This window comes from Chroicocephalus ridibundus, chromosome 6 (assembly GCF_963924245.1).
Source record: "Chroicocephalus ridibundus chromosome 6, bChrRid1.1, whole genome shotgun sequence".
Taxonomy (NCBI): Eukaryota; Metazoa; Chordata; class Aves; order Charadriiformes; family Laridae; genus Chroicocephalus; species Chroicocephalus ridibundus.
The window spans coordinates 181301-204043 of NC_086289.1; the positions used below are offsets into that span (position 1 = coordinate 181301).

Consider the following 22743-nt stretch of genomic DNA (forward strand, 5'->3'; position numbering starts at 1 on the left):
TCTCAAATGACCCAGATCTTTAGAGCGAAGTTTTCCTTTGCCTGGAAACTAAGTGGCTTTTCTTTTGCTCATTCAGCTGCTAGTTCTGGGAAAAGCCCAAAGAGAAACATTTAGATTGGAGGGGTCTTTGAGAAGATGTGACAGTTGACTGATGAGCATCCATAAAATGACAAAGAATAGTTGTGTGGAGCCGGTGCATCACATCGCCTCTCCCTGGGAAACTAATTGCTCTGAATTGTTAATAGTAACATTATTTTTCTGGCAATCATTTCTTTTGAATACCCAAAATGAGCATGAAACAGCTCCTTTGACCGGACATAAAAGTTAAATGTCCCAATGTTGATCAAATTAACTTCAGCTATGTGACAATGGACTATATTTGTGAGAAAATAATGAAGGGCACAAAGGGGAGCTTTATGCCAAGATTTCACAGTTGTAATGTAAAAATGTTTCTGTTGAACTAGGCCAGGGAACATTTCAATAGGAAAACAGAAGAGCACTGTCACTTTCTTTTAAAAAAACCACATTCATTTTATGGATCTGAATGCTCTAGATAATTTCAGGAAGTTTAAATGGCTGGCACACCGAGGCCCGCGGGATCAGGCTAACATCTCACGTCCTTCTCCTTCGCAAACTCTCCTCTCGGGCTCGTACAGACCCTGTCCTACAGCTCCGGCTCGCTCCAGCCAGGCTGCTACACCCAGCAGACCTGCTCCCCAGCAAGCCTCCAAAGGACGTGACTAATATGCCACCCGGATTAATTAGTGAGACACATGCACAAGCACTAGTTACAGCAGATGTATGAGTGACTGAACTAAGGCGTCAACTACATGTCCCTTCTTACTCTCATGTATAGCGCAAACCCTCCAACTTTAGAAAATACAAAAATGCAAGTATTATGCAAATAGGGCTAACTGTACGTGGGAATTATCCAAAACGGGCCTGGAAGAATTTTTTTGCCCCACAAAATATAAAGCAGGTGTTCTTATTCTCATTTATAAAGCAAATTCAGTTTTGACTGTATTTGTGTCCATCTGGAACACGGAAATTCACTTCTGGGAATTTAGTTTGGGTTTACATTAACACTGACAAAGACTCATCACACACGCCAATTTTCTACATAGACACTGTATATGTATTTGTAAATATACAAGCAAATATTTGTTTAACACCAGTGTAATTCCACTCTCTTAAGCCTTTAAAGAGTCTAACACCACGTTCTCTTCACACTTGCAAAATGGCAAATGCTAACGACAATCTGGCAGCACGTACCAGCCAGCTGTCTTTAAAAGCATTCTTCTCGCTACGTAATTCATTTTTAACATCATTAAAGCTAAATCACTTCAGAACACCATTGTACGATTAAACCTTTCTACTCCCAAAACATTTTATTATGATTATTAATAGATTCCCTCAGAAGAAAACTTCTAGCGCACCTTTGAATCGCTCACTTGACACTTTTTCCTTTGTTTTTTCCCCTCAAACTCCTCCGCTTCTCAGCAATTAGAGACGTGGTGCAGCTTTGTGCCTACGTGTTAAAACCTTGTAGTTAAAACAATTTTGGGGAAACCGGCTTCCCCCATGATTTTAACAGTTAAACTAATTCATTTGAGCTTTATTTGCAAACTCTTTTCTTTTTGATATTTCAAACCCCCGTGACAGCTTTTACCTTACGTGAAAAGGCTGCACTTAATTCATGTTTATGAAGATGCAGCGCGAACAGAACTGCGCTTTCACTTACTCCCACAGTGACCTAAATCAACTGTGAGAAGGTGTTTCTGTTTCATTCAGTCAAGGTTTAGCTCATTAAACTGTTTTCCTTCTCAGTATTGTTCACCGGGTTTGAACTGCATTGCTGTTAAATGCTCTTTAGCAGTTTAAAGGCTTTAAAGGAAAAGACTTATCAGTCTCTGTTTTTAACAGCACTAAATCTGCATTATTAGTTCATGCAGATAAGGGGATTTAAAAGCTCAGCTTGAAACCTCTCTCTTCTGTATTTATCAGACACTGCATAGTTCCAGTAGCTCAGCTGGAAATGTAGATCTATGAAGCTTTAAAGAGAGATTAAAGCCAAGAAAAGAAGTACTTTTCCCCCTATAGACGCTCTCACTTTCCCTTTTCCTATGTCTGAAGGAGTGATGGCAGACAATGGTCAAAGATGGTTCCCAAAACCCTCTGAATGGGGACACTGTTGGTGGTAGCATTCATTCAAAGTGAGCTTCAGTGTATTGTCCTCCCCAATCAGCAGATCAGAATAGAGTTTGCTGGTGGCTGCCAAAAGGTTAGCCACGCCGTGAAAGGGGTTTCCCATTATTCACTGCTCCTACAGAGCCCCCGCTTTGTGCCAGCCAGCCCATCACTGCGCTCTGGAGGTCCGGATCTGCGGCTGGCTGCTCCCTCAAAATGAACAATTCATCTCGGGGCGAGCTCCCAGCGGCAGCGTGCAGCCCCGCACCCCGGGCCTTCTTGTCTGAGGACGGGGAGTCGGGGCAGTTCTTGGCAGTGTCACATTTTAAAGATATACCATCGTGACATCTCTGACCCACGGCTGACACCAACACTGCAGTCTTATTACCTTACCCCTGCCGGGGCACCGTGGGAGGTCCGAAGCCAAAATCAGCTAATGAAGCACACGGTATGCTGTAAACAAGCGTGCAATAAATAATGCAAAGGGTTTATACAGGTTTGCTAAAGTTCCCTCGTGCAAAGTACAAGAAAAGGAGAGGAGACCAGTGGAGCCAAGAAAAAAGGAAATAAAACTAGGCCTTTGCCAACTGCTGTATGTCACCGAACTCAAAAACCCGTGTCTCAGACCGCACTGAGAGCGGATCCCGATCGTACTGCATCTCTGTCCTCTACAAGGGGATCTTTTATAAACCACGGCATGCTACCTATCTGCAAACCTCCCAAGTGCCTCCAGTATCTCCTGAGGATCTGAACAGGCTTTACAAGCGATACAAGAGAAGACATACTGGATTTTTCCTCTTCATCCTTGTATCACCCCCAAAAGTGAAAATAAATGCCTATTTTGGAGAAATTCCTACTTAGCCCTCTGCTGGGGTGCACAGGAAAAGCACTTCTCTATACATAGCGGAAAAAGCAGTCTCTTTTGCTAAAATATCTGCCTGCTTTTAAGTAAGATAAAACTTACAGAAAGAAATAAAACTTTGGATAGAATGTGATTGAAAAGGTATTTATACTCCCACATTTCAGAACCTTTTTCAGTCAAAACCTACATAGGGAAAAATGACAACGCTGCATACGCAAAGATATTTTTTAACACATAACTCAGTTTGGTGCAGCAGTGTCTTTAGCTTCTGGGCTGCTGCCAGGGAGAGTCAGGAGGGTAAACAGTTCCTTGTTGGTGGGGATGGGGAATTTCTCGCTGCCATGCACAGGGAAGGAGGAAGAGACACATCCAGCCCGTCCTTCTCCCCAGCCCCCTCGACCACGCGCTGTCATGTTGAGCAGCCTAAAATTGAAGGTTTTCTTCTTCTTTCTCCCCACCAGTCGCAGGCACTTGCTCTCCCAGCCCTGGTCAGGAGGTGGCGGGGGTCCGTGCCGGGGTGGGACGGGGAGCCCCTGCCCGAGCTCGGGGACCCCGCGCCCCCCGACAGCAGGGACGGGCAGCAACACAGCCCATCCAGTGCTCTGATCTTGCTTTTTCCATCCGAAGCCGTTTGTTTTAAGCACCATCTCATGCCACGGACCGCAGCGTATGCCACAGCTGCTTTGAAGAGACCTTTTAAAGCTCGATTTCTCAGGCAGTCATGAAGCCAAGCAGTACCTCGTAAGAGAAATACCTATTTACTTTGCCAATACACACATGTCCCTGCAGAAATACTTTTTTCTTGCTCAAGGAAAAGCTGTCTTTTTTTCTGACTTTATAACTGCTAATTAGGGAGCTGTAAATTGTTGGGTATTTTTAGGACTATCCTCTGCATTGTCCCACCCACCAGACGAATCCACTCTGTAACACCATTATACACCACGCCACTAATAACAGCGATGACTGCACACGAGTGCTGTGCTGCTGCTCACCGCGCTCAGCCAGCACTGAGATTAAAACACCACAGGGCTCACTGTTGCGGGGCTGGAGCTCGTGACTTCCGAGGAGAGGCTGAAAGAGCCGGATTTCATAGAACCACAGCGTACCAGGGACCTCAAGGATCATCGGGTCCAACCTTCTCGGAAACAGCACGGTCTGGACAACATTTGTTCAGTTTACAGAAAAGGTGGCGACGGAAGGATTTTGTTGCTGGCTTTACCTATTTGGTAGTTACAGAAAAGACAGGGCCAGACTCTCACCAATGCACATCAAAAGACGAGGGGCGATGGACACAAACTGCTTCAAGGGAAATTCTGACTGGGTATCAGGGAGAAAACATTTCACAATGAGGGTGGTCAATGGGTGGCCCAGAGAAGCTGCGCATCGCCGTGCGTGGAGCTTTTCAAAGCTCAGCTGGATAAGCCCTGGACAACCTGCTCCAGTGCTGCAGTCGGTCCTGCTCTGAGCAGGAGGACGAGCAAGAGACTCCCAGAGGTCCCTTCCAACGGGAATTATTCTGTTATTCTGTAACTGAAAACATACTTGAATGGCAGCTTTATTAGACTCCATGCAGACTAAAAAGAAGCTAATCTAAGTAGCACATTTAAAAAAGAAACCTGCTTTCTACTTTACAAGTTCTGGTGACTTCAGAGAGATTTTCCAATTGCAGTAATTTAGCTTAAAAGAGTGACATAAACTGATCTGTAATTGGTACCATCTAGAAAACTCTGATAAGAAGTGACCATTTTCAGTTCACAGAACAAAAATCTCTGCGTTTCTGAATGTGCCTTTTGAAACATCTTTTATAGACCGCTTACAAACACAGAAGATTGAAAGAGGCTAGTAAAGGCCAATACATACCTATCAAGTACATAGCCAAGAGCCTTATGCCGTATTCCTGAGTAAACCGATGGGCTTGTTTCCCAAGCAATTAAATTGGAAGCATCATGGAAAAGATGAATGTTTACCAAGTCAAAGGCACTATGACAAAAAAGGAAAAAAATAAAATGATTCAGTATAAAAGAAAAAAACACTTGTTGCATCAGCAAAGCATTCAACATAATAACACTTACTGTATTCTCTCTAATGTTACCTTGATAATTACTCACACGGACTGTACAAATTAAACTATCATCGGAAAATTGTCAAAGACTATCGTCAAACTTATGACAACTCATCCACAGGTAAGACTGCGTCTAGGCTTTTGCTTAAAATATGCATAATATGAAAATGAAAAGCTATTTGTCAGTTACAATTCACAGAAATCAAGCAGTACCCCCTCACTAAAATATTTTTAAAACAAAATTGAATGTGTACACAAACACAAAAAAGCTGTAACTAAGTACTTTGTAGAACTGCAGCTTTGCAATAACCAAAATGAAAAGCTATTGACAGGAGAATTTTACCGACAATGAAGGATAAATCATATCACCGCAACTCCTTATCTGTCCCTGTGTGGAGAATGCCAAGGTACAGTGGTCAATGCACACACCACCTCCAGGCGGGCAGAGGACACCGGCTGTTTAACTCGGACTGTGCCTGCAGGACCATGGAACCATAGAACCGCTTCGGCTGGAAGGGACCTCTCAGATCGTTGAGTCCAACCGTTACCCCAGCACTGCTGAGTCACCACCGACCCATGTCCCTCTGCCCGGCTGTTAAATCCCCCCAGGGATGGCGACTCCACCACTGCCCTGGGCAGCCTCTTCCAATGCTTGACAACCCTTTCCACGAAGAAATTGTTCCCAATATCCATCCTAAACCTCCCCTGGCACAACTGGAGGCCATTTCCCCTTGTCCCATGGCCTGTTCCTTGGGAGAAGAGCCCGACCCCCCCTGGCTGCCCCCTCCTTTCAGGGAGCTGTAGAGAGCGAGAAGGTCTCCCCTCAGCCCCCTTTTCTCCAGGCTGAACACCCCCAGCTCCCTCAGCCGCCCCTCACAAGACTTGAATGAGGAGCTAGCTTCAGAAAATCAGTAAAATTTGTAAAATTTCCCAGCTTTGCTTCCTAGCGTGAAAGATAGGAGCATTAACTCATTCTTTGCTACCCTGCAGTGGGGCAGGGATCAGAGAGTGGCCCCCAACGTGCTGCGGGCTGGCCCACCCAAAGCCCATTGCGTTCTCATCCCCCGCTTCTGGTGGTGCTCCCCAAAGGAGACAATCCCACGGGGTAAGGGCTGTCCCGGCTTTGGGAACTCTGCCCCAGGGGGAACACGCGGGATCAAGCACCACTGTTACTGTGCCCGTGTCTGCCTTGTGGGGTGGACGAAGACTGGCAGAAGAGATTTCTGAAAAGAACCATATTGCTTCTACAGAAAATCTACGGATTTTGGGTTGGTTGAGGACAAGAGAAATAGAGATATTCTGGAAGTTCCTTCTTAATCAAGGAAACCAATTTCAAACCCCCCTGAAACAGAAATACCTTCTTTTGCCCCCCTGCACAAAAGCTAAATTGCAGAATCACAGCATGGTTTGGGTCAGACGGGACCGTTAAAGATCGTCTAGTGCAAGCCCCTGCTGTGGAAAGCACGCGGACTTTCTGAACTCTGCTTTCCCTCTGCTGACAGACAGGACACATCCGAGTGGCGAACCAAAAGCTACCCAGATGTTACGGCCAAGCTGGCATTCTGCTTTATATTTGCTCTGCTTGTGGCTTCTTGTGTCCTAGAGACCTGGTCTGCATTTTTAAAAACCTCTTGTCATCTCTTTGTTATTCAGCTCTTTTGGTGATGGAACATGGCGAGTCACAGTGAAACCAGAAAACCTGGAACACTCTTGCCACTCGGATTTAACACCACCACCCCCCTGCTAACAAAACCCCCTCAAACCAACCAGCATACGCAGGAATTCCTGCACACTGCATGGAGGGACCGAAGGAAAGGTGTCTCTGGGAAGCTCCACAGGGGGCACAGCACTGACAATGTTTTGGAAAGGAGGTCCCTCCAGCACCTGCAGAACGTGGTGTGCCCCATTACCCCCTACGTGGATGATACTACTATGGGCTATAAAACCTGTCACACTTCACTTTGAGGGCACAATTTTGGCTAGTGTTTCAAAAAATACATTTTGGGTAGGTTCCATGAACACTAATAACGATTATGACACTTGCATTGGACTGACAAGGGTAAAAAAATTCCTAGGAATAACTGAATAGATTTCTTTGAACTTCTTTTAAACTACGAATAAACAGACATTACATGCCAGAGCAGAGGTAAGTCTGTCCCAGCGGACTGTTGTAAGAAACAAGGCTATTTAAAATGCTTTACTCTCACATTCAGAAAAAATGCTGGCAAAATTTGGTTGTAGCTGATCATATTACCTGTTTCATCACATCACCTTGTTTCCCTGCAAATGAAACTGATTTCTGTCAGCCCTTTCTGCAGGGGAGACAGACAGCAGCCAGTCTCCCAGATGTCGCGAGCCACATTTTTCAACTCCTGCTCAAATACTCCTACCACTCTCGACTCTGCTGTTCTTCTCCCAGCTTGCCTGAAGCACAGCACTCAAACCAAGACAGAGTACTCTACTGAAGGCCTTGGCAGCACTCAATTAAAGAATTACCATGCCCTCCTCCCTTCATGTCCTTCACATGACGTATCTGTTAACACACCCCAGTAAGATAATAATGAACCACATTCAACAACTTCTCCCTTGATCCTTTTCTCCAGTCTGGGTAATGAGTCAGTCATTCCCAACGTTGTACTTGTGCTTTTGAACTCCCCCCTCGAAGCGTAATGTTTTGCACTTTTCTGACTTCAACCTTGCAATCCTACTTCTCTAAAATACCAAAACAATTTTGATTGCTGATTCTGACCTCGGATATACTTGCAAAAATTCCCAGGTTGGTGCCGTATCTACATTCTGTAAATGTATTCTCTACTCCATCCTCCCCACCAAATATAAACTACGTAAGTAAACTGTATTTAAGGCTGTAATGCATTCAGGGCACTATCTCACGCCTACTAAGACAACAACACTAGGAACTACTGGAATAGAAATAAATAGTACTCGTGCCCCACTATGTTCCAGATATTAAAAAAAAGTGCATGTAGTTATGCAGTTGTGTTTTGTTTTTCCTTAAAATGAAATCTCTGAGTGCCCCAAGATTCCTTAAATCTTCGTTCACACTAAAGAGTAGCTAATGAAGAATAACGGATGTGAAAAATCTGGATTCACAGAAGAACGCAACTGGGGCAGATCAATGAATCTCAGAGGAGGAAAAAGAGGACAGTTCTCTGATAATTTTAAGGTCACTTCTTGGGATTTTTGGAAGCCCTCTGTTTTTGACAGGAGGTACATTCTATACTGATGTTTTCCTCGGCAGGGAAAATTAATAGCTCCCTTCAAGAATTCACACAGAAGTATTAACAACAATCTCCTGGCTATATTTTTATTGAACTATTAGCATGTAGAATTGTACAGATCAAAAGTCATGATTATGAAAAAGGCCAGAACTTTGTTCACGTGCGTATGCACACAGGCTGGGTTTAAACGCTTACCGTACCATGAGCAGACACGCTATGCAGTTAGCCATAATTAGCTGTGTTTTCTAACCCTCTGTATTTTCCGCAATATTTCACTTTCATTCTCCAGACACTGTTCACAGTAACTTGCCCCTTCAGCGGCTCATCAGAAACATCTGAGATCTTGTTATACCTTGTGGGTCACCATCGCAGACTATTCCAGGCACAAAGCTCTGCCATAGCTCACCTCAGTGCGGGTCAGAAAACGCTGTGAGCCTCCTCACTCTCACTTCCCCACGTACCCTCAGGAAACCTAAGTATAGCATATTATCTGATCAGAACTTCTACCTACACGCTGCTCCTTCCAAGAACGTCCTTTTTTAATATCACCCTGCAAGAAAACGTTTCCTTTGAATCTCTCTCTGAAGAACTTTTTTTCTTGGAAAGGCCTAAAAATAAATTCACGTTATTTTTTTGTGTAAAGGAGAACTCCAAGAGGATAGGAGAGACAGAACCTGGAAAAGTCATGACATAAGAGGAAAGGCCAGATTAGGAACTGGTGCTAAACACCCACTTCTGCAGATCTCTACTGCTGGGATCACGTGCCATGTTCACATGGATCTGGAAAAATTAACAAGAACCTACATTATCCCATAGTTGCCTGCCTGATTTCTGGGTCAAAAGCCTGTAAAAGGAGAAAACCTGCTGCTTTTTCCTTTTTCACAAACTGCTTAATCTAATAAACAAGCTTATGCAAACAAGCAAGAATACTGTTCACCGCTCGAAAGTCATCTTGTGTGAACGCTCACCAGACTTTAAAATCAAACTTACAATTTTAAGATGTGAAATGATCACAGGAGGAAGGGAAAAATGCTGAATGTTAGTCACATATCCTTAGGTGACTATAACATAAATAAGCACTACAGACCAGAACTATGACTAAATGGTGAAAAAGTATGGTCAGATTTCCAGGTAGGACTGGAGAAATCTGAACCCCCTGCGGGTTTCCTTGTTGAGCTCTCCTTGTGTTAAGGCCAGGATAATTTCCAGCTCTCTCAGGTTTTGCACAACCAGCTGCTCCCAAACATAACACTACTACTATCATTGTTATTAAAGACAGCGTTTTCAAACACAGACAGTAAATCTCTTCAGTTATGAGACACACCTCTGGTCAACACCAGCTGGCGCTGCTTCTTCCAAAGACAGTGACCTAGTGTATAACACCATAACAATGTTCAACTTCTACTCTCGATAGCTGTCTGCACCCCTCGGCTCCTGCCCCTTTGGGCTGCTGGAGGATCCCAAGAGCAAAAAATGTTTGTTTCTTCTGCAGATTTTCGCAGCACATCTCATGAGGAACTCCCTCTGCTCTGACGACAGCCAGGTTACGCTGCATTTAGGTCTGCCTGGGTGGGAGGTTTCCTCGCTGTCGCCGAGCGCAGAGCAGAGGTGTGCTCCCTGCCGCCCCTCCGCCAGACCCTGCTGCCAGGGGCTTCACTCTGCTCTAGGACGAAGATAGGCAACCACAGGGTTGCCTTGGGTTTAAAATGAGAATCCTGACCTGAATACGACAAATAAAAAAGTTCTGTTTCAGTAGAAGTAATATAGCAGGAACTGGTTTAAAAAAGCTGCATTCCTTGAAGGTAGGGTCCCTCCACTGACTGCAGTGAGACTGGACCAGGCTTAAAGAGTTCCTAGAGAGCAATCTCTTTCCTTGTAAACGCGGGAGGCCAGGGCTGCGTACACCCAAGCGCAGGAATCTGAGCCCGGAGAGACGCTGCGGAGCCCCGGCTGTGTCGGGCGAGACGTGGAGCGGCAGCGGGGGGACGCCTTCAGCTCTGCACGGTGACTCTGGCCTTGGCACAGACACCAAGCTTTCCTGGTCACGCTTGGCTGAGGGGTTGCCTGTGACCTGAATTATCTCATGCCAATTGCACATACACGTGAATATTAACACTCTGTTTGCATCGTTACAACTCACTGAGCACAATGTGCTCAATAAATAATAAAGCAAAGCAACTGTTTTGGAACCAATCTACTCTAGGACTGAACCAATCTCTATATATGAATACCTTCTTTGAAATAGTTGTTAACAAAAACATAGCTCATATATACCTAATCAGAAATAACTTAAAGGTGCAACTTACCAATCAGTAATACACCATCTTGTTCGAATGAAACCTTTTCTGGACCACTTGCACTGAAAAATACACAAATAAGAATCAGTCACCTTAAGTAAAGGATTACTGTGAAAGTGAAACGTACTTCTACAGAGAACAAAATAAAACAAAGTTCATCCCTAGGCTGCACGTATGTGCTACACACCGAGGTACCTTGGAAACATAGGTTCTGTCTCTCATAAATCCTGGAATTATTTACATTTTTGGTCCTGCAGCAGTTATAAACTTACATGTAAAATTAACATAAGGCCTGACAGCTGTTTGTAACTGAAAGATAACCAATTAGGAAAGCTTTACAACTGTACTTACGCTTAGCCTAAACCAGGAGATTCTTACTGCCTATGCTCAAATGTCTTGGCTTCCTTCTAATTTTACCTGAACTGTAAAATGTCATCAGAGATTTACATCAAATTAAAATGAATGAGATCTGCTAGAAAGCTATTTCTCCTGCTGAGCCAACCCACCCAATATTTCTATAAAAGTTAAAGGGAATTTAAATAATGGTAAAACATTACATTTATCAAAACGGCAACGTCCGCGAGAAGCCACAAATCAGCTCGTGCCAACATATGGCACTCCTGATACAGAAACAGGATTTTTTTCCGCACCACTCCTAAGTCACTGCCATAAATTACAGCCTCCCACAAAAAGACATGATTCTGCATCCTATTTATTCACTGTTAAGAATGACTGTGGGGCTAGGCTAATGTTCTCTGGTAATGAATACTGCACCAGACAGGCCTACATAATGACGCCAATGATTTTGCAGCAAAACACCGCAAGTCCTTATTACGAATAAAGTGCCGCCCATCACAGAGCATCCCCCGTCCCGGGGTATCGCTGTCCTAAGGCTCTCCCCGCAGAAGAGACTTGCCAGCTGTATTTATCCACCTCACCGGGAGCAGACAGCCCTCATGAACTCTGAAGTCCCAAATACTGCTGAGACGGTGAAGTGCTTCGCAACACCTAAAGGGGCTGTTTCCTGACCACCCTTCGGCTAACAGTTACCTGCCTCCCCGCTCCTCCGGCACCAGCCCAGTAACCACGGCCAAACACCGCTCCTTTGCTCGGGCCCCTTTACCACTGGCGCTGGGTTCTCCTTGCATTCAAAATATGCTTGTGAAGATTGCAAAGCGTTTATTTGACTGAATAAAACCAGCTTATTCTTGAAAGCTTTAATGTGAAAACTATTTACTGACACGCAGTTGTTCTCTTCTACCCAAACCCAGGAAAATGTGCAAAGTTACTTGCAAACGACAGCTTATTTCATTGATCGCACTCAACTTCAGAGCTTGTCATTCTGTGGAGAAAGTGTTACCTACATGCTACAAAACTAAGTAGTAAAAAATTGTCTGCAAAATTTATGCACGGTTATGTACTCCAGATTTTGGGAAACCCGTTTTCAGCATTTCTTACTTCGGGTGGCAATTTCAGAATCCCCTTTCTGCAGGCGTGCGACCCCGACCCTTCCGACCCAGGCTGACAGAGCCCAGCCTGCTGCGGGAGCCGCAGGGGACCCGCAGGGCTGCGGAGCGGGAGCCAGCTCTGCTGGCCCGGACAACGAAGGGCTGGAGGCTTTTCCTGCACGGATTGATCAGCTTCGCATTGCTACAGCACAAGGAAACAGTCCTCTGAAGAGTCGAGTCCAAGAACAGCGACTAACAACGGAGTTCTTCATGCAGTGAATCAAAACTCGTATTTTGATGCTGTGGACACACAGTGAACAACTTTTTTCCGTTCTTGACTTACGTCTCTACTTACAGCTGGCTGTCAGTAGCTCAGAGAACATATGCTAAGAGGGAATAAAATAAATGTTTAGCCGAACGTAAAGACTTCCTGTAGACAAAAGGAGAAAAACCTCCTCAACCCAGAAGGATTACACAGAATAAATGGATTTCTCTTCTGGAAGGGGAAGGCTACACCAGCACCCCCTGCAGACCTGTCTGGTGACTCTTGGCTGACGACCACATCAATTCTGTAACTACATTCGTGGGGGAAAAGTATTTTTGAGATATTTAGTCATTAACACCAGTTGTTTGTTGATGCTTATAGGTGCCTAAATCTTGTAAGACTTTGGGCTTTTGAAAGCAGCTAAATTTGCCTAGGTCTAACAAGGTCGTATTCAGGGAGGAAATCCGAACAGGTCACTACTCCGAAATCCACCTGACAGATCCACTCAGAGGAGAACTAATTTCTCTGAATCCTTACTTCTTTTGTCTTACGTGAACCCAACTTTTTGATTTTTCTTAAACTGCAGCTATACTGAGAAAGACTCTGTGGTGACTGTGAATAAATATCTACTTTATTGTAAGCGGGTTTTTTTTCAACACTGAAAAATAACCTCTTCTGCCGATGCAGCAGTCACCCTGGTCAGTCAGGGAACGGCTGGCTGGAGGGCTAACACACCAAATCCTCCTAATAGTCCGGCTTTCGTGGCTGAACTACAAATCCCGTAATCCAATAAGGTCTCTTCTATTCACAGTTTCTGTGAGGATCATGACAGCACAGTTACAACTTGAGATTTGGCAAAATGTCAACATTTACTCAGAAGCAAAACAATGAAACAAGTTAAATGCTAAAAGCATTCAAAATGGCTTAAATCTAATCTCAATCAAAAAAGGGGAGCTCTGTCATTTCATTCTTAAAAATAACCATATTGAACTTTTAATTACTGAAGAACAATAAATAGACCTTAAAATCAAACAGTCCAAGCCTATGATGTGGCCCAAGATAATGTCTTCAATCAAGCTGTCATTTCTCATTTGCTATTTTCCTCTTTGGCAACATAACAGGTACTTCAAGAGACGCAGCATTAAAGCAGGGCCAAGTAGATGGTGTTGCTCAGAGCCACACCCGGCTGGGGTTTGAGCATCTCCATGGACAGTGACTCCACATCCTATCTGGGCCCCTCTTCTGTTGTTTACCCTCATGGTGAAATCTTTTCCCAGATTTAGTCAGATTTTCCCTTGCTGCAGCTGATGACTGCTGCCCTTTGTCCTGTTGCTGCACCCCACCCGGAGACGCCTGGCCCCGTCCCTCAAGAGCCACCAGTCGGCCGCTGCAGGCAGCAGCATGGTCCCCCATCACCTCCCTCCCCTGGCGGCACAGATGGGCTCTCCGGCCTCTCCTCCCACACCCCGTGCTCCAGCCTGAGGTGCCTCTCTACGCTTGCTCCAGTTTGCCCACGTCTGTTTGGTACAGGGGTTCCCAAACAAGACAGTGGAGATGTGAAGTGCCTTGGAGTGCCAAATAGATGGAGGAGTCCCTTCCTGGGACCTAACACATCCTGGGATGCTGTTGGCCGCCTTTGCCACCAAAGCACACTGCTGGCTCGTACTCAACTTGCTATCCAACAAGATCCGGGTCCTCTTCTGTTTTCTGGATAGTCACCTCCAGCCTGTACTGCTTTATGAGGCTATCCCATCCCAGGGACGAGGCTCGGCATTAACCTTTGCTGAACTCCATGAGGTTCCCATCAGACCATTCTTCATCCTGCTGAAGTCCCTCTGCAAAGCAGCCCCGCCCTCCAGCATGTTGCCTGCTCCCTCAACTTAACATCATCTGCAAAGGTGAGCATGTGCTCCATCCCATTGTCCAAGCTGTTATCAAGAACAGTACAGATCCTAGCGTTCATCCCTGAGGAACACCACCAGCAAACAGCTGCCAGCTGGACTTTGCACACCACCCTCTGAGCCTGGTGGTTGGCCAACTTTCCAGCCATCTTATCCTCCACCTACCTGGTACACATGTCGCTAACTGGGCTTCAAAGATACTATGAGAGACTGCACCAAAAGCCTTGCTAGAGTCAATGTATACAACATCCAGAGCACTCCCCTTGTCCACACAACTGGTCATACAGGAAGATCTGCTCCACCGCCTTTCCATGACTGAGAAGAGGCCACCTGGGATCCTCCTTTTTGCCCTTCTTGAAAATGGCTGTGACATTTGTGTCTTCCCTGCCCTCAGGAACCTCTCCCTTTTAAGGTAGCAGTGAGAAGCCAGATCCCTTTCTCCCTTGGATGGCCCTGCCTGCTGCCATGGGCTCGTGCACGTACAATTAGCTTAAGGTTTTGTGCAATTGAAGTGTACGAGACCAAGAGTCCTGTTGTCAATCATCACCCACTTCTCCAGCAGGCCATCACTCTGATTCTGCCACCAGTGACCTCACCAGCACAAGTGATACCAGGATAAAGCAGGCCCAACCCTCCGCTATGCCGCCTTACTCTGTTTCATGCAATGATATGCTGATATAAGCCAATGAAAGGATATTTGCTATGTCATAACACTGTAAAATACAGAATTTCTTACAGTGCTTGGCGTTTCCAAACACATACACTGCAAATACTGGTTTTAAGGGCAGTAGTATGTATTAGAGGCTATTCTACCAAAAATTTACTTTGATAAGGATACTCCGATAAGATAATGGAAATTCTGACACCTCTCTATTACAAGTCCTTAAAAAATATATTTAAAAAATCACAATTTGAAAACTTGTAGTTACATTCCACTAGCCTTTTCTTTGTGAATAGAGTCTCTCAGGAGATCGTGCTGACCTTTTAAAACCCCCTAGAAACACCACCTACATAAATAACCTCTGCTACATCGGGTAAAAGGACCTCCAGACAACATTAACATGAAGAGAGAGGTTATAGAGGGCTAATGTCAAAAAGCACTGCGAGCAATAAGTAATGCACACAAACCATGATTGATAATGACTAGCACAGAGCCTTAATTCATCTTTTCTCCATCATTTTACTGAGAGGGACCATATCAAATTAAATAGTGACCCAGCAAGGGTTTATTCAACCATACAAAGCAGGGGCACGAAGGAAAGACATATTAAAGTGGCAATGACTGCAGTGTAATTGCAGCTCCTTAAAGGAACACGGCGGTTTGGAGGGAGATGGGAAACCCTGCACACGAACAGCTGAACGCCGAGCAGCGCGGGCACCACGCGATGTCGGGCATCGCTGCGGTGAGCACGACTCCTCCTCAACGCCGCGCGCAGGAGCCCGTGCTTCACCTACTCACAGGATGCTCAGTGTTCAACGAGCCAGGAAAAGGGGCGTGTATTATGACAACTCTCCAGAAAAAACACGCAGAGTGTAGCTCCTGACCCAAAATGACTTCTTGTCCTCCCTTAGACAACTTTACAGAATTAAAGAATTTATGCTCTTGTGTTTTTAGGAGTTTGTACACAAACTGTTCCAAGTACCTTTCTAATTTCCCTGTATTTCAGATTAACAAGTAGTATATGGAAGACTCAAGCCCAGTTCAGCTGTTGAACACTATCAAACATTCTAACAGCACTATCGGTCATATTTTTACTGCTAAAGATTTTTAGAAGTCATTACATAAATTTAAAAGTCTGCAAATGAAAATACCTGTGGCACTCATCAAAAAATGCACAGTGAGAGCTTGAGAATATGAAGTCAATCTATCTAATGACAGTCTATCATGTAGTGTAATAATTTAACTGATAATTTCCTTTTTCAGATAATCCTTTCATTACCCTTTATTTACCAGAAAATACAGTATAAAGAATTTAGTAAGAATATATCTATCGGAAGACCACATTTAAGTATCTGTGCACGATGTCAGCAAACAGAAGAAATGTGGGATAAAACCTACACTCGCTCCACTTCCTTTCACATACAAAGCCACGGGCCATGCAAATCGTGAGTGCTGCCAGCTTCTTCCTGTACACATCACCACTGAAGTAGCCAACCAGCAGCAATACAGAATTTCTTCACTAAAAGTTATTTTAGAAAACAGAAACACAACAGTGACGCAACTTTTGAAAGATCAAGTTAAGTATTTATCTGTAAGAAAGCTGTAAGGGACAATGCCAAGTGGGCAGAAGGGCTGTGGGAGGGATGTGTACGAGCACACATGGTGGGACAGAGGTTTCGGGTCCCTCTTCCAGCTGCTCGACAACCTCGGAGGAGTAAGCGGATCAAGGGGAATGCGGGAGCTGGGATGGGGAGTTGGAGGGGCCTCACCGAAGGGTAACACTCCTGTGGAGGTCACGCCAAAACCAGCGGACAGCAACGGTAGGAGTCCGAGAGCACAGCACGGACCACCTGCCTGTTCTCACGCTTCATACCCACCATCAGAGATACAGGACTCCTCCTATTTTACAAGGCACCTTCTTTTTTCCTCCTAGATTTCACTAAGCTCTCCAAAGAACACTGAAGTCTGTAAGAATTCCTTTCTTCGGAACAGCAGAATTTAGGCTCGGTAGGAGTATAAACAATGGACCTAAGTTTTACATGCCCAACCCAAAACATGACAGTAATTCTGTAGTTCATTTCGCTTTTTCTGAGAAAGCAAAGAGTCATTACAAAACTTATTTTATAAAATAGTCATTAAAGGTAGATAATTACAATAGTAAAATGTATACTATTAAGGCAATAGCAGCACGGTGATAACATGACAGTCGCACACGGAACGGCCAAGAACAGCAACGTTACATGACTTGTCCCAAACCCACAAAATCTGAACCCCCATCTTGCCACATATTTGCTGCTACAGTCAGGATAAGCCTAACTCAGCATTTGACACGTTCTCTTCTGATTGAGATTTTCTTTAGGACTTATGTGTACAGCAAAATTATATTATTGTTGGAACATGTGACTTCAAATAGTTACCAAAGCCACAGTGGTGGACAGAAACACGATGGTTTGGGCCTTTTACTTGGCCCACGTAAAAGCCAGCGCAGGAGACCGGGAGGTCCTTCAGCTCACGCTGGAGAAGGTTACCCAGCCCAGGCTAGTAAAGCAAGGACACCTACGCCTCTAGATCATAAAACGACACTTGTTTTATTGTGTCATTTGTATACTCCCCCACCCCAACCTGTAAATTACCTTCAGATACTCGAAAACACTTACTTAATTCCTTTAACTTCGATAACTAATTCACTTATTAATAATTTGCCTATTTAAAATTAAGAACGCAAAAGGCTTTGGACCTAATGCAGCCCAGCAGTTGAAGCACTGTCAACATCTTAAATACAAAAACGCCATCCTTCACCTTAGGTATATACTGCAGCTGAACAACGTGCCTTACGTATTTTGTATCAATGATGTGCAATTGATGATCAATCAAGTATTTCCAAACACAGTATTTGGAAAGAAGAAAATTCTGGAAACAGAATTTAAAGAACTATAGCTTGGGAAAGAGAAAATAGAAAATTGTTTCTTACTGCAGATTTCAAAGCAACCATCTTTATTTTGACTTTAAAAAATAGTCACTAGCCGATCCACCATCTGTAAACCAGCATAAAACCAGGTAGAGATGATATAGATCATCTGTACACTCTCAGAGAGGTATCTACATTTTAAAATAGGAAAAAAAAAATCCTACTTCATGTCCTGGAAAGGGGATACCACATCTTTCACCTTACAGTATTAAGTCTCTTCTCAGATCCTCTGTTAATAGGATTCCTTTAGCCAGCAGATGGATTGTGAATACAGGCAGTTTCATCTACTAAAAGACAACATAAATCATCATTGAGAAAGGAGAGACCGCGGTAAGGTTATCACCATACAGCCTTCTCCATGAAAGGTTTGCATTAAAGCATTAGTGAAATTAATTCATCTTTCATAAGAGCTTTGAGCAGTATCTGTGATCTATGATAACAACCAATTTCTCACTATAGGAAAAAAAAATTACTCAGGCCTGATAGACTACACAAATCTGCTTTTTTTTAAATGGCCTAACATTATCTGGAGTGTTGCTCCCCGAGGCATCATTTGAGTCTTATGCCTAGCCAAGAGGACCCATAAATCAGGACAGAAAGTTTTGTTAGTTTTATATGCAGTGGGCTGTAATTATTTTGAATTGCATTATGCCTCAATCATTGTAATTACTTTTAGATCATCCTTAAGCAGCAGTAATAAAAAGAAAAGAAATCAGTCTTAAACCATTTCTCACTCAAAATATTGTAATGTGATATTAGAAGTCTGGCTAAAACACACAGGAGCATGCAAATGTAACGTTTGGACAGATACGCTGTTCATGCATGCTGCTGTGTCAATTCAAATTTTCAAAATACACATAATTTTGTGGTCTTTTAATTAGCATCATTATTACCAACACTTGGCTAGGAAGAATATAGGCGATAACAAGATTAATTTTAGCTTTAAAAATAGAAACATGTATATGAGAAGCCAAACTATGCCACCGTTGTTTTTTTTGTGTTGCTGTGCCTACGTGTGCTTGAGAGACCCCTTGGTCTTCACTCCAAAATGAAAAACAGCGTAGTGTAAAAATCACCACAATTACTTTCTAATTTTTCAAGTCACGTGAAAAATATGCTGGCTTGGTCTGTCCTAGGTTGCACGCCAAATGAGCATGGAAAGTCAGAGAACCGTAAATATCGTTGCTGCTATTATCTGCATGGCCGCAGCCCTGGAGAGCCCCTACCGTTTCCTCTCCCCCCGTGTGAAGCTCTGAAACACAACAGGTAAATCCCCAGCCTGTTCCATCGGTCCTGCCGCAACACCGTTACAAGGAACAGTGCTGCCTGCAGGAACAGGACTGAACTTCCAAGGTGCTTCAGGGAGTGTTAATATCCTCATTGTGAGGGTTTGTGGATTTTCTCTTTTCCTTGTTATTCCTCCTCCAGGTAAACGGTACCCCTGACAACACCAGAACGTGGTGCTTTCTCCTTAGAAAAGTCATTTAAAGTAACGGCAGGAATGGGTGCGGTATGAAGGCGTCAAAGGGCATTTAGCTGCTCCTCGGCTTCTGGACCCATCAGTCCTGTGCCTAAAGCAGCACTGCAGGTCTATGGAATATAGAGGCTACAGCTCCAAAACCAAGCGTGGGAACAACTGATCCCCCAGCGCCCACAAGAGACGGCACAACCCTGGATCCACAAAAAAGTGGGAAAGCCACGAGACCCAGCCCTTTCTCCAGGGGACTGTGAAGAATTGTTCATGTAAGAGGCGGTAATAAACGATGCCGAACAAGTAACAAATTTGCCAGTCTCATGATGAAACAACAGCGGTGAAATAACGACGGAAATAATTCTTCCTGGGTATCAATGAACAATCCATAATTTGGCCCGTTGCTGTTAAGCGCGCTAACAGCGCTCACGCACTGCTGTTCACTGCTCTCAGGACTACAATCAAATCAGTCAACAGCACTCTTTGTTTCCTGCTCACGTTGTCAGTCACCCATACTGCTACAGCTTATTGCTGATGGAGGAGAAAAATAAATACCTGAGTAACTGCTTGGAGTTCCTTCAAAATGATGTAACACTTAACTTCAAGGAAGTATTTAAGATGTTTGTTCACAGGAGGTAAAAGCTAGTAAAATTATGTCAAAGGCAGCTTCCCTTCCAGTACAGAGATACAGAATATAAATAATTTAGTACCAAAGTCAAGTAAAAGAATAACCTACATCCCATGAACCCTTGTAATTATTTATGCAATGCTCTCCCAAGCCCACGGGCATTATATAAATATCTCTAAGTGTGTATATTTACAAATTCTAAATTAGTTTTTCAAGTTTATTAAGTTCTTTCTAATATTAAAGCAGCAATGTGCCTGTTTGACCCACAAATATTATGGGAATTCAACAAATTTATGCACTTGGCTTGCAGTAACCATTAAACACCCATGTTCTAGATGTTCTTAAGAAATGAAAAATGAGCAAATTAAAGTAAGCATCGAAGAAGAGAATTGCAGGCAAGGAGCGTGCTTGCACGTGCATTGCACTTGGAGGTACAGCGGAAGGAAACCCTCAGCTGCGCTCCTGTTTCTGGGTTCCACAGGACCTTCACCTTCTGACGCGCAGTGCTCCCCAGTTCTTCAGAGAACAACAAAAAAAGGAGGTACAAGGGCGCGTCAGAGGAAGAGATCAATACGTTTTCAAGTTACGTGTGTTCTCGTACCGCTGAGGAACCACCTCTTCCCCGCACGCTGGCGGTGACGGCAGCGGTACCCCGCTGTGCAGACAGAAACCAGGATGGCTGCGACTGCAGAGCTGCTGCCCCTGAATACTGATGGAACCCATTCAAAGCCGCATCTCCCCCTGCCAAGGAGTACGTCTCCCTGGAACAGACGGGCAGTTGGCACTGCGGGCTATTTCTTTGGTTCTAAAAGCACAAACAAGTCTTTTCATCACTGTCTCCATCCTTCACAAGGATTTCCTACTATACAAAGAGGTCCATTTGAATTTGGTAAATCCATGCAACGACTAAAAATATACATTACAGGTGACAAGGAACTGACAAACAAAACCAAAAGAACCCAAGACTGGATTCTGAGCTTATTTACATTACTAAAAGTAGCTACTCGAGTAATTACAGCAAATCAGAAACAAACCTAATACTTGGGAACGCTCCACGGGATTGTACGTACCTCAGGGAAATAATCCTGTGGAAACTTCTCTTTTTCCAGCATGGGCGTGCTTTCTAAAGTGTCTGAGTAGATTTCTTTCCCAGTAACCTTTTTATACTTCTTAGCTAGGAAGAGATACAAAACAAAATTAACATACGTTATCTTTTACCATTACCAGCACTTAGACCACTCACTGGCAAAGCAGTGGCATCTGCAAAACAGGCGGCAGGGTCCCAGCAGGAGTACGCAGGCGCTGAGCTGCTCTGGGGGAAACCAGAACGCGTGACGCCAGGTATGAACACGCTTGTTTACATCAGGCATTTTCAAGCTCTACAGTCAGGGCTGCTGCTATTTTTATTATCCAGAGCCCTATAAAGTGTTGGAGCTCTAATTATGAACCAGGTGTCTCATGCACTCAAACTTGCTGGCATGGTTCTTCCAGGAGATGCCTGTTTGCGCCCTCAGACAGCATCCAGTGATCTACACTGGATAAGTAACGGGAATATTAATTAATAGAAAACACATTAAGGTGAAAATTGTTACTTATGCATAGTGGTTTTCTGTATGTTTTATCTAGCAACTCTTTTTTTCAGATGTCTAGCTACCTAAGCGTCAACTGATGCACATCTGTAACACATCAGTAATCACATCTTTAAGTCACCAAACAAGTACATAATCATTCATTTACGTCCCGGGCCTCTGCCCATCACAAGGTCTCCTCTGGGTCTCTCTCCTGATCAGAGCAATGTATTGGCATGTCTAAAGGCGAGAACCCGACTTCACGTACCAAACTCCTCTGACGGTGGAATTCGGGCAGCTGTCTTACAGCTACCATTAAGCTGGAACTACCCAACCGGACTGAGTTTTGACTAGGAATGCATAAGAGAAAAATTCCAAAACAACTATTATCAAGAGCCCTGATACATCCAGTTCTACTGGATATCTGGTGAAAATACCAAGCAATACAAAAACTTGTCACTTTAACTTGTCTAGATAAAGTATTTTATATAATCTGAGGAAGCGTCTACTGTAATGTAGCAATATATCTTCAGGGGAAAAAAAAAAGTATCATTCTTTATGTGCCAATTGCTTTCAGATCTGGCTCCCACAGGAAGACTAAACAAATATCCTGATAAACTAATGCGGCATCATTCTAAGCAGATCATGGACGGATGTGCCTCTTTCAGTAAGTTTAACAGTGTCAGCGAAAAGATCCCGATGTCATTCAGGATACAGAAACCACTTGGCAGAACTGTAAGGACTGAAGGCTTCTGCTGTGAGAACCTGAATAAAAGGCAGCGCTTGGCAGAGAGGAGGCACTTTACCATCAACTGACGTTAACATCAAAGCTAAATACGAACCACCGATTCATTTACGTGACTGCTGAGATGCACACGCAGGAGGAAAGAAGCGTGCCTGCTTGTGTATCTCCAAGAAAAATGCTTCTACACTAGTTCTGATTTCACACCAGAGAAAATGAGACTTTCTGTAAATCGAAGAGGTAGCCTGAAACTGGCCTGATACCCCTCTGCTGGCTGATGGCCCTTCAGGACACAGAGCCTGTCAACAATTTAAATCGTAAGCAAACTTTTGGGCCTCTGACCACCATAAAAATAGTGTAAAAATCAACACCTTCTATGCTATAGCAAAAACCACGTAAAGTTGTAGGAGAAAATTGTTCTCATTTTAAATCTCAAATATCTCT

General features: G+C 44.0%; 1 protein-coding gene across 2 annotated transcripts in view; it reads right to left on the reverse strand.

The window, feature by feature from the left end:
- Positions 1-22743, reverse strand: part of INPP5A (inositol polyphosphate-5-phosphatase A) — a 236767-nt gene that overhangs the window by 83880 nt on the left and 130144 nt on the right. For both annotated transcript variants that reach the window (XM_063338975.1, XM_063338976.1), the window contains exons 6-8: positions 21060-21163; positions 10657-10709; positions 4910-5029 (exon numbers count right to left, since the gene is read on the reverse strand). In XM_063338975.1, the coding sequence (XP_063195045.1) occupies positions 4910-5029; positions 10657-10709; positions 21060-21163 (277 nt within the window). The remainder of the gene's footprint in view (positions 1-4909; positions 5030-10656; positions 10710-21059; positions 21164-22743) is intronic.